The sequence below is a fragment of the Protomyctophum parallelum genome (assembly GCF_964188405.1).
Source record: "Protomyctophum parallelum genome assembly, chromosome: 14".
In the NCBI taxonomy this organism is placed as follows: Eukaryota; Metazoa; Chordata; class Actinopteri; order Myctophiformes; family Myctophidae; genus Protomyctophum; species Protomyctophum parallelum.
The window spans coordinates 13,183,731-13,196,413 of NC_139709.1; the positions used below are offsets into that span (position 1 = coordinate 13,183,731).

General features: G+C 44.2%; 1 protein-coding gene across 1 annotated transcript in view; it reads right to left on the reverse strand.

Moving 5' to 3' along the window:
• Positions 1 to 4,508: 4,508 nt before the first annotated feature.
• LOC310871124 (uncharacterized protein) overlaps positions 4,509 to 12,683 on the reverse strand; it is a gene marked incomplete at both ends in the record, with an annotated part of 92,283 nt that continues 84,108 nt past the window's right edge. Inside the window, 3 exons of the mRNA XM_083782613.1 lie at positions 4,509 to 4,636; positions 4,679 to 4,889; positions 9,946 to 10,056. Of these exons, the coding sequence (XP_083638739.1) occupies positions 4,509 to 4,636; positions 4,679 to 4,889; positions 9,946 to 10,056 (450 nt within the window). The remainder of the gene's footprint in view (positions 4,637 to 4,678; positions 4,890 to 9,945; positions 10,057 to 12,683) is intronic.

Below are 12,683 nucleotides of genomic sequence, written 5' to 3' on the forward strand. Positions count from 1 at the left end.
TCTCTCTGGGGGAAGACACTCTTCTCTCTGGATGAAGACACTGGAGCATCTGTGATGTTTCCTGGTGTAACAGAATATTATACACACTAAGTGCAACACGGGGCATGACCCTGGAGGCTCCCCGGCTCTTTCTTTTTTCTTTCTTTCTTTCTTTCTCCGCATTCTCTCTGGAACCACTAAAATATTCTTCGCCGCAGGCCCCTTTGGGAATCTTCTATGGGGCACGATTGAGGATTAGTTCTTAATGTTCTTAATGATGACAGATGACAAACAAGACATTAAATCGCCCATAGTAATGAAGAAGGTGGAGACCTCGGATATATATATATATATATATATATATATATATATATATATACGCTCGGAACGGGCAGTTGAGGTCATAATCAAGCGGCGAGTCCCCACACTCGCGTCCAAGCGTCCTGACTCACTGATATGAAGGGCACTCATTGACACCGAGACCATGCGGAGACAGTAATGGAGTGACATGGTCCCTTCATATTGAAGAGGCCTATTGGAGCGTGTATAGCTCTTAGAGTGAGGGGGATCGGATGCGAGTGGGTGACAGACTCATGCTTCATTAACTCAAGTAATACAAAAAGAACACCTAGAAGATCCATACTGGATTATGTCCCATTCAGAGTAACCTGAATGTGTTATTATTAGCCCACACTGGAACGGGTCTACAAGCTACTTAAGCTCTGTAAGTTCTGCTATTTTTGAAAGATCGTGAAAATGTGGCACAAATCTTTGAATATATAATATTCTTTCAGAGCGAACTTTTTTTTAAAACTCAAATCTTTGCTTCTGGGGGGGGGGGGGGGGGGGGTCCCTGGAACTATATATTTTCAAGATGGGGGTCGGCGGCCAATTACTTATATTTTTGGGGGTCCTTGACATGAAGATGTTTGAGAACGACAGACGTGGAAGCATGAGGTTTTTCAGAAAACTGTCAGGATGTACAGTAGCCTATATAGAAGACAATCGTCCTCAGGTCTAAATGGGTTAAATTAAGTGGTCTCTTTTGGCCAGCACAGGCTTTGACCTATAGTTTAACCACATTAAAGGTCTCCACACACCGGGCGTGAATTCAGATTTTTTCCGAAAAACGCGGCCGGTGTGCAACCACCCCTATATACTCCGTCCCTTTTTCCTGGCAAGCTCGTATAGATTGTCTATTAGCTGTTCAGAGATGTTGTGAAGGGAAATACTATAGTAGTCGATATATAGAGCCATGGAGGACCCTGTTCAGCCAAGTGGGTTTAAGTGGTTAAGAAAAAAAGCAGCTTATAATTAAGATCCACTGGGTTGTAGAGAATAAAGATTTATCATTTGGGCAAACGGGGCCTTTGGTTCTACGCAAATGCAGACAGACTATCTACCATACAAACTTTTATACAGCATGCTAAAACACGCTAATCCAGCTATACGTCCTGCTTGCGGCGGCACAAGTTATTTGCACGTGCTCCAATTGTGAAATTGTGATGAAACCGTGGGAATCCTATACGATTGTGTATTTTCTCCCCAAACAAAAAAAATGTTCACATTGAATCACCACAACTCTACGCCGAGCATGTTTTATGAGTCTTTAGCAGTTTTACAAATTCTTCATTCTAACCTACAGTATAGTCCAAATATGTTCTCTAATGTACAATGTATAATGTACTATGTTTGGCTCACCGAGGGACCAAATTCACTGCTCTTATAGTATGAGCACGTCTTCAGCACTTTTAGTTGTATTCTTTCAGGATTCTTTTTAAATATCATGAACTTTTCTTCACGTCATTTTAAACAGGGAATGCGTTGTGTCATACAGTATATCACATTCTCTAGATTCTGCGACGCTATAGAAATCCTAACAGGTATCCTAATAAAAATAAGAAAACAAACCAATAAAAGTAAAGCATCGTAAATTAAAAAAAAACAAACCAAAAAAATAAATTAAATTAAATTAAATCACCAAGCCATCCAAAATTAATTTTGCTCCATCTTTTTTGTTGTTGCACAGATCCATGCAAAGGGGTAAGGGTATAGCTTTCTCAGTTCGGCTATTATCTTGTGCCCGTGTGGACAAAATATCCCAGTAGACCTCAAGCCATATGCCATTATCTGCAGACCAGTGGAAGCTCTGATTGTGTGGTGAAAAAGGATAGACTACATCATATTTGTTATTTTGTGTATGAGTGTTTGTGCAGCATTGAGCTTAAAGTGAACATATTTCTTTCTAACAAAGATATCCACAAATGTGTGTGTCTCTCTCTCTCTCTCTCTCTCTCTCTGATCTTTTCTCATTTTTAAGGTGTTAGTATAAATAGAAAAAGGGGAAAAAAATCTAAACATTGAGTTACCGTGATAATGGAGGCAATGTTATGCAATACATTAAGACATTTTTCTTTGAGTTTTTGGAGAGGAATGTATCTGAAAAAGGAATGCAATGCTTGTATTCAGACTGTTAACATCGTAAAAAACTTGCTCTGAAATTAGTAATTAAATAACCCTCTACTATTTGTACATTCAGGCACTGAAAAATCACATGTTCAATATGTAACTAAAAAAGATAGTCGCTCTCAACTTTCCCTTGGTATAAGAACAAGGAAACTGAAACCTTAAAGTTGGCATTTGTGTAAATTTATCCTACTCAGTAGTAATGCCATGTGCATCCCCTTGTCTTCTTCTTTAGCGTGACCCCATCCATCCCCCAACCGTCCGTCAGTGCGGTTCAAACACCGATGCGCTGATCTCGGAGCTTCCGGGCATACGAACATGGCTCTCTCGAAACTGTCACCTTGGCCAGAAACCCATGACACACTATTGTCTTTTGAAGGGAAGTCCAATGTTTTTTTTGTTTTGTTTTTTGTTTTTTTTACTCGCTCCCCCTCCTTCCCTCTAGCCAAACGAACATGATGGTCGGATGGACAGATGGGACGGATTTTCGGGATGGACTCCTCGGCCCTCCATGGCTGCGATTGGGCCAGCAAGTAAACCCCCATTCGCTCCGCAAACCAACCCACCTCCCCCCCCCGCGCCGCTCGTGGTTTTAAGGACTCTCCGGTGTGATAGCCAGCTCTCACCCCAGCAGCGACCCTTGAACTCAGTCATTTTGTTTTTAGAACTATACAAGGGCTTTTACAAAAAAAGCTAACTTGAACAGCCATACAATGGCTAAAACATAAACCATATCTCTACTGTATCTTGTGTTTTTTATTTATTTTTAAGTCACGTTATTTATCCTTTTTTTCTTTTTGTTTGTTTTTATTTAGGAAGGGGTGGGGGATTGCACGTATTTGTGTGTGTGTGTGTGTGTGTGTGTGTGTGTGTGTGTGGGGGGGGTGATTCTCCCTGTTTTGAGTCTTCATTCCTTCCGTTGTTCTTTTGGAGTAGCTCTGATTCAGTTCTGTGCTGAGAGAGTGACGCGGTCACAGGAGATAATTGGGTTTCGGATTTGATGTCTGGCAATCGAGTTGGGTGGGAGTGGGGGTGTGGTTGGGGGGTGGGGGGGGGGGGGTTGGCAGTGAAGGGGGGGGTGAGTATGAAGGAATGGATGAGTCAGTATACGACACGGGTTCAGTAGTGACTCGAAACAGAGTCACTCTGAGGAGGAGGAGGAGGAGGAGCAGGAGGAGGGAGAGGAGGAGGAGGAGGGAGAGGAGGGGGAGGAGGAGGAGGGAGAGGAGGGGGAGGAGGAGGAGGGAGAGGAGGGGGAGGAGGAGGAGGAGGAGGGAGAGGAGGAGGAGGGGGAGGAGGAGGAGGAGGAGGAGGGAGAGGAGGAGGAGGAGGAGGGAGAGGAGGGGGAGGAGGAGGAGGAGGAGGAGGAGGAGGAGGAGGAGGAGGAGGGAGAGGAGGAGGAGGAGGAGGGAGAGGAGGAGGGAGAGGAGGAGGAGGGAGAGGAGGAGAGGATTTCAGATGGCAGATGATTTGGTTTGGGGGGGGGTCTATAAGCTCGGCACCCATGAAGCAAGCCTTATACTCATCTGCGAAGAGAAAAGCCTGCATGCATGGTCAGGACCTATAAGGCAGAGAGAGTGCATCGGCGGAAGTGTGTGTCGTCGTCCCCCCCCCCCCCCAATACGATATTTTTTTCGGCCAATCACAACAGATTTTTTTCTCGACCAATCACGGAGAACGTTTATATATAACAGAATTTGTTAAAGCCTAATTCGACGTCATTTCCTCGAGCGGTGTATATATATACTTCCGCCCCCCAAATCCCGCTCGCTGTATACTTCCGAGGATACACTCCCTATACTGCAGTGGGTTTGGGGGGGGCAGTTTGTATGAGAGGAGGGGGAGGAGAAGGTTGGGGGGGGGGGGTGCGTGTTTGCCAGGGGCGTGGTGTTGCATTAAGTGCCTCTCGAAGAGTCATATGGGGGGGGGGGGGGGGGTCCAGCATATGGGACCCCCCCCCCCATATGACTCTCTTCTCCGAGTCACTTAATACAACCAGAGGTTTTTTTTACCGAAGACCCCCCCCCCCCCTCCCGAAGTCGCCGTCGCTCGTCATATATATATCACCCGCTGTCGGAGGAGGTGTGCGGCGCCGTGGAGGGCGACCGCGTCCGGCGGTGGCGGGCGGCCGTGGAGGAAGTCCACGAGCGCTCCGAGGAGCGCGGTTCTGAGCCGCCGCCGCCGCCGCCGCCACCGCCACCGCCCCCACCCCCACCGCCCCCACCACCCCCACCACCCCCACCGCCACCGGAGCGGAATCTGTGCATCCAGCCGTCCAGGAAGTCCTGCTGCTGCCGCGTTATGGCTTGCGAGATGAGGCAGGGCAGCGCCTGCAGCGAGCCCGTCACCGAGTCCAGCTTCTCCTCCAGCGTGCCGATGCGCTTGTCCAGCTCCTCGCTGCGCTCCTGCAGCTCCGACACCAGGTCGTACATCACGTTCTGGGTCTGTGAGGAGGAGGAGGAGGAGGAGGAGGAGGATGGGAGGGAGGGAGACAACAGGGGCGTGCAGAGAACGTTAGAGAGAGGCAGGGGCTGAGACCTGACGTCGAAATTAAAAAAATCTTCAAAATTCTGAAAGATTCATGTCAAGGACCCCAGAAACTAATTGGCCACTGACTGACCCCCATCTGAAAATATGTTGTTCCAGTGACCCCCACAGAAGCAAAGATTTGAGTTAAAAAGGCTCACTCTGAAAGAATATATATTCAAAGATTTGTACCACATTTTCACGATTTTTCAAAAATAGCAGACCTACAAGTTCATAGCGCCTATGTGTGGACGTGCCTGGGGAGAAGTCAGTGGTGCATGGGAGAAAAGTACTCACAGTTTTTTTACTTGGACCCATTCAGGACGGGAAGGCCTTTTGGGGATCTTGTTGCTACTGTATGTAGGCTACAGTAATAGCAGCGTAACATAATATTTGAACGTTTTCAGGAAACTTAGTTTGGGATTTCGAAGGCATTTTATATTTAAAAAGATTAATCGCGCTAGTCCTAAATGGTTTAAGTAAAAGTATCAATTCTGCAATTATATAAATACTCCGTTACAAGTGAATTCAAAATTGACTTGAGCAAAAGTACTAAAGTATTGGCATCAAAATGAAGGCCTATACTCATTATTCAGAATCTCCCATTTCCAAGTCCTCAAACTTTTGAAAATAGCAAATCTCTGTGTTTTGATATAGACCAACAATGAACTTGTTGGGATAGTAAATCAGTGGTTCCCAAGCTTTTTAGCCTGCGACCCCAAAACATTTATTGTAGATGTTTGCCCCCGGGGACCCAAACTTGTGAAAATAGCAGATCTTCAAGCTAAAACAAATGCTTTTTGGCAAATGTTTGAAATATTAATACCCACATATAGCCCAGTGTTCCAGTGAACCAGTGTGACTCTTCCCTCGTCACTCATGGTACAACATAGTCCTCCATGCTGAATTGCTGATCACAGGAATTGTCACAAATCTCTTGAATAGTAGCTTGTTGGTTATATTATGATTGAGAGTGGAGTACAGTTCTCAAGTTAACCCATTTAGACCTAAGTTCGATTCTACAAATATCGTCTAAAACATGACAGTTTTTCTGAAAACCTATGTTTCTATGTCAGTGATGCTCAAACTATTTCATTTCAAGGACACCCAATATCATATGTAGGCACGCAAATGTGTTGTTCCAGGTACGCCCCAAAAGCAAAGATTTGAGTTAAAAATGTTGGCTCTGAAAGAATATATATTCAAAGATTTGCGCCACATTTTCACGATTTTTCAAAAATAGCAGACCTACAAGCTCGTAGTGCTTGTAATGTTTAACCCATTCTGAATGGGAATCCATTTTGGTGTTAGCATCATGTTATGCTTTAGCTATTGAAAAATAGCAGATCTACAAGCTCATATCGCGCCACCGAGTGGCGCGATACGAGCTTGTAGGTCTGCTATTTTTTGAAAAATCGAAGAACGACTGACATTTTTTAGAATCTGATCTCAGGTCAGAATGGGTTCATCAGACCAGTGTGTGTCCAGTGGAAACCTCGTATGAATCTGATCTCAGGTCAGAATGGGTTCAGTAGGGTATGATCAAACAGACATTGCATCAAAGAGATCCTGCGTTAGCTCACCCTTATAGTGTATAGCCAGACAACTATTCCACAATATCTGAATGCTACAGTATATACAGTCTGGAACAACACCTCCCCCCCCCCCCCCCCCCCCCAAAAAAAAAGGAAGCTGCCATTTCCATTCACGAAAATATATTTGAACATATCTTTATAGAGCTTATTTTTTTATTTCCATTTCTGCCAAGCAGCAAGCTACAGTATATATACAGTAAGCTGAGATGATTTCTATTTATATCAGGATACATTTGCGTGTAAAGAGTAAAGACGCAACGGAAGTGTGGAGGAGGCTATACTATCTGTTATATTTTATTCTTTGTAGTAGAGCTTCCGCTGCTCCAGACTGTATGACGGAAGCATTTTGAAATTGTGAGAGGCAACAGCCTGGCTCACCGCAAACCCTGTCTTTTCTGTGAGACACTAGTTGTTATGTTATATATTGTCATTAGGTTGTACGTGTTACTGTACTACTGTTCATTATTATCTTCATAGTCGGACACATATACCGTACTGCAATGAAACATTTTCTTTTTGCCTACGTTCCGACAGTTGAAAGAGGCTATACACGATAATAGCATGTATTAAAACTTGTCTTAAAGCATGAATGATGGCACGTCAGGAAGAACACTGATTAATTAAACGAGGAGCTCGGATCTAAACGACAAGGAGGATCATTTACTCAAACCCTAATTGGTCGTTAACGTCCAATGGCCATGTCGTTATCTCCAACTACAACCAGCCCCACAGACGTATATACGTATTCTCTACAGTGGGGGGCATGCGTCACTGATGGGAGTGGCCTGCATCCAGACGCTCCCAGATCTCTGCCTCTACCGCTACGTCTGGGGGAACTCTAACACACACCCATCTCAGACTTGTGCATGTAAGAATTGAACAATTTGAACATTAAGGAAGTATTTAGACAGGTACATGGGTATCTCGGTGGTGCAGCGAATCTTGTAGACCAGGCCCGTTGCAAGTTCCTGTACTCTGTCGTCGACCCCTAAGCCATTCCAACCTATCAAAATGAGCAGGGGTGAGGTGGGTTCTGGTAGAAAGGCCAAAAGTAGTAGCCTTTAGTTTGTGTTGGGAAGTCTGGAGCCTTGTTTTAAGGGCCTCTGAGGTGCTGTGGCACCATGAGTCATGCATAGTCGAAGAAACCTTGCTCCATGTTAACGTCTTCATGTATTTTTGCTGACCAGTGAGCAGATCCTACACAAGAACATTGTTCTTTGGTTGACTTTTGGTGGCCATTTTATCACAGGAAAGATTTGCCTCCAGGATGGAACCTATAGGTATAGGTCATTTCGTCTTTTCTCGTGAAGGGAATTCCTCTTAAACGGTTATACGACCTCACTGTCCCTTGCCGTGCGGGCGACCCGAGTTCGAATCCCAGGTGTTACCAATTTCAATAGCATGGAACCTTATTGAACCTTCAAATGCCGCATACCACAGTGCTTTAAGGAAGTCACCTCAACAAAACAGTAGGCTATGTGTGCGATTCTTCACTCCTCAAATGAATCCTATACTTCATATGCCATGTGGCATTTGGTATGTAGGACTCAAAGGGGTGCATGGTGGTACACTACAGTGCACTGCTGTAGCCTGTTGCACTTTGAGGTTATGCACGCACGCACGCACGCACGCACGCATTGACTAGCCATGCAGAGGAAGAAGGGCAAGTAAACACACATTAAAGGAGGCATATAGCCTTTAACATTTTAAAATAGGCAGCCATGGAGTGCAGTGCAAATGCCACAAATGATCAGGAGGCTTCCGCTCCCCCTTTGAAACCTGGAGCTGAAGCTGACCCCCACATCCCCCACCCCCTCCCCACTCTGCTGCAGGGTCAGCTGTTTCCAGCAGCGCGGGCCAGTTGAAGTGGTGCACACACAGGGTTCACCTGTGCGTGCGTGTGTGCGCGCGCGACCGGTTCATTTATAATTCAGGGGACTTTTTTCTGCATGCGGAGGCGCGGGAATTGTGTAGATTCATGCTTTGATCTCACGCTCGAGATCAGACCCTGCAGAGAGCATCATCACGCATGTCTTCTGCATGGCTCTTCAGTCTCGGACTATATAGATCTCTTTTATTAACTATACGGCTGCTTATTATAGACTATATAGCCATGTCATAGTCATGTTTTTAGTTTCTATATAGCATGTAGAGGAAAACAACCTCCAAAATGCAGCCCATAATGGGTTTTGTGTCGTGGCCACGTCAATCAGCTCAAGGGAGTGACGCACATGGACGACAGCTAGCAGTGGCGTGCACAGATAGACACTAGGGGGTGCTATAGAGCACCACCTGCCCTTGCCCTCTGGACAGCAATGTTCCCTTTTGAAACCCCCCCCCCCCCCCCCCCCTTTTTTGGTACACTGTACAGTATGTGGAAATTGATCAATTCTTGATAAAAAAAAGCTTCTAATATATTATTTATAATGCCCCAAAACCTATAAATCTCACGCTATACCGGCCGGTACCACGCGCTGCACAAGGTGCCCTTTTTTCACTTCCAGACGGTAATGGAAAAAGTATACTCAATTGTTTTACTTAAGGAGTAAAAGTATAAATAAAAGTATAAATACTGTAATGTAGACGTTACAAGTAAAGTCCCATATTCAAAATGTATTCAAAAGTATCGGCATCAAAATGTACTTAAAGTACTAAAAGTGAAAGTACTCATATTGCAGAATGTCCCATTTCACAAGTGTGCAAAATCTTTTGAAAATAGCCGCAATGCGTCTCATCGCATTGTGAGCTTGTAGATCTGCTATTTTCAAATGGCCCGAAATATATATTTGAAGTGCAGGCTATGTTTTCTAATCAAAATTAAAATTTCAGAAGTAACTTGTATAACTAAAGTTTTCAAATAATTGTAGTGGAGTAAAAGTAAACATTTTGGCTCTGAAATCTAGTGGAGTAGAAGTAAAAGTATTGGAAATCGGAAATACTCAAGTAAAGTATACAAATACCTCACAATTGTACAGTACTTAAGTAAATGCACTTAGTTACTTTCCACCACTGAGTTAGTGTCCTTGAGCAAGATGCTGCACGCCTATAATTGCTCCCGATGTGCAGGTGTGGTTGGTGCCTTGCATGGTTCCCTCTGTCATCAGTGTATGGATGTGTGTGTGAATGCATGGTAATGTAATGGTAATGCACAATATATGTAAAGCGCCTTGGATTAAAGGCGCTATATATAAATGCACCATTTACCATTTATGCGTGTAGCAAGTGATGGTATACAGCAGTGTTGTTTTTGGCAGAGAATTTCTATTTTAGTTTTAGTCCTATAGTATCTTGAATAGTTTTCACTTTCAAGAAAGGTAGCCAACGAACATTTTTCGTCTTAGTTTTAGTCGATGAAAACAACACTGGTACACAGCCTCACCTTAGCCAGGTCCACCAAGGTGTTGGCCTGATCGTTGAGCTTTCTCTGTTCCATCTTCACACTGCGCAGTCTGGTGGGCGGAGCCACAGGGAGGAGGAGGAGGCACAGGGAGGAGGAGGCACAGGGAGGAGGAGGCACAGGGGGGAGGAGGCAGACAAGACAGGAGACAACACATGTTTTTAATCATGAAGGCCTTCTCGTCGTGGTTGAGAAAGAAAAGACAGAGAGAAAGAGCATAATAGCCTTGCATGCATAATAAATAAATATATACATATGTTTATTATACATACGGTATATATCAAGCATTCCCAGTCTTGGTCAATGCAATACCAACCAAAACATGCAAATAATATATACTGAAGTGTATTACGTCGATTCTGGAGGGATGCATTTTCTAAACACGGCGTTCTATGATCTTTTTGCTTGTAAACTATATAACAAGATATTTTCCGGGTTCTCGCGTGATCTTTTTCCTCGTGTGCACTATACAGACATCCTCAAAGAGCCACATTGTTTTAGAGTAAGAAACTATAGAATTATGCTATAATGGGGGAGGGGGTATTTTATTTCAGCTATAGTTGATTTCATTAATATACAGTTTTTTTGGTTTTTACATTGCATCTCAGAATGTTATATCTATACATGTGTTGGTGTTGTTGTTTTGTTCTGCATCTGTTCTGTATTTGTTGTCATGTATCGGTTGTCTGTCCTTGAATGTGCAAACAATAAAAATACTTGAATAATAAGGGGGGTTGCAAATGAATTTGCCGAGTTTGAGAAAAAGATCTCGCAATCACGCGAGAAATATCTATAGAAAGAACGCAATACGCTTCTGTACAGAAATAACAAAATCTGTGACAGATGCCAAAAATATACACAACCAACCAAGCCCTTTCCACCCAAGATGGAGAGAAAACAGTTTTCTTTGTTGTTGGTTGAGAAACATGACATGTCCTGCCTCAGTGCTTTCATGTGTCTCTCTCACTCTCTTACATGCGCACGCACGCACGCACGCACGCACGCACGCAGATCATTGGTAGGATACACACTCTATAGCCTTTCTGTAAGCATGCACTTGCGGTGAATGGTGAGTCAGGAACTGTGTGTGTGTGTGTGTGTGTGTGTGTGTGTGTGTGCGTGCGTGTGTGTGCGTGTGTGCGTGTGCGTGTGTGTGTGCACACAGTGGTGAGCATAAGCATGGATAAAGGACGCAGAGTGAAGATTGCTTCATAAAAACTGTGATTGAGTGATTCCACTATAATTATTTAACAATAAATGTTAAATCGCCATGCAGTGCATCACAATAGCTGACATGTATACTGTACATCGGGAATGCCTTCAAACGTTTACGTCAAAAGCCATGTCTTCTGTACGGTAACATAAATGTTTTTATAATACTGTAGCATGCCAAAAACCGCGCTATCATTCATGCATGACTGTGCTGCGTCACTATAGTGGTGGCATATCGGAATAGCGGCCTGCGGAAGGATCTCCCTTAACCCATTTAGGCCTGACGTCGAAATTTAAAAAAAATATTTTTATGTTTCTATATCAGTGGTTCTCAATATTTCATGTCAAGGACCCCAAAAATTACATGTAATTAGCCGACACCCCTCCCCCCCCCCCCCCCATCTGAAAAGATGTTGTTCCAGGAACCTGGAACAACGATTTGAGTTAAAAACGTTCACTCTGAAAGAATATACGCTCAAAGATTTGAGCCACGTTTTCAAGATTTTTCTAAAAACCTATATACGATCTTGTAGATCTGCTATTTTTCAATAGCTATGAAGCATAACATAATGCTATGAACACCAAAAAAGGGTCCCCGCCCAGAATGGATTAATTATGAGGCACACAATGGCCCTCAAGGGCATTCATTAATGTGTAAATCAACGGATGACGACGGCGGAGTGAGCGCTCGCTTGCTTTAGGCAGAGCCTCCCTGGAGAGCTGTATATCTATCACCTCCATCTCCGTTTGGTGTGTCTTCGCTATAACGCCCTTAGGTACCGTTGAGGGGATGGGGGGCTTTAGAACCATTTCAAACCCCCCCATGCAGCATCACCCCCCCCCCGGGGGACGACGACACACATTCGGCAAACATAGCCGAGCCACAAGCTTTGCGGATCTGCTATTTCTCTAAGCGAGAGGGATTTGGCCCAGAAGGAAACAACAGCAGAACAAGTACTGAGTTCTGTTTAGAACAGAGGTTCATTGACTGTAGAACAGCTTTCCATTAACGAGTTACACACGAGTTAACGTTTTCATCGTTTAATTTGTTGTTTCAATGCGTTTTAACCCCGTTTATGATCATCATCATTTTAACGCATCCTTCATCCAACCTTAATCCGGTCGTTTTAACGCATCCCTCATCCAACCTTAATCCAGTCGTTTTAACGCATCCCTCATCCAACCTTAATCCGGTCGTTTTAACGCATCCCTCATCCAACCTTAATCCGGTCGTTTTAACGCATCCCTCACCAACCTTAATCCAGTCGTTTTAACAAATCCCTCATCCAACCTTAATCCGGTCGTTTTAACGCATCCCTCATCCAACCTTAATCCGGTCGTTTTAACACATCCCTCACCAACCTTAATCCGGTCGTTTTAACGAATCCCTCATCCAACCTTAATCCGGTCGTTTTAACAAATCCCTCATCCAACCTTAATCCGGTCGTTTTAACGCATCCCTCATCCAACCTTAATCCGGTCGTTTTAACGCATCCCTCATCCAACCT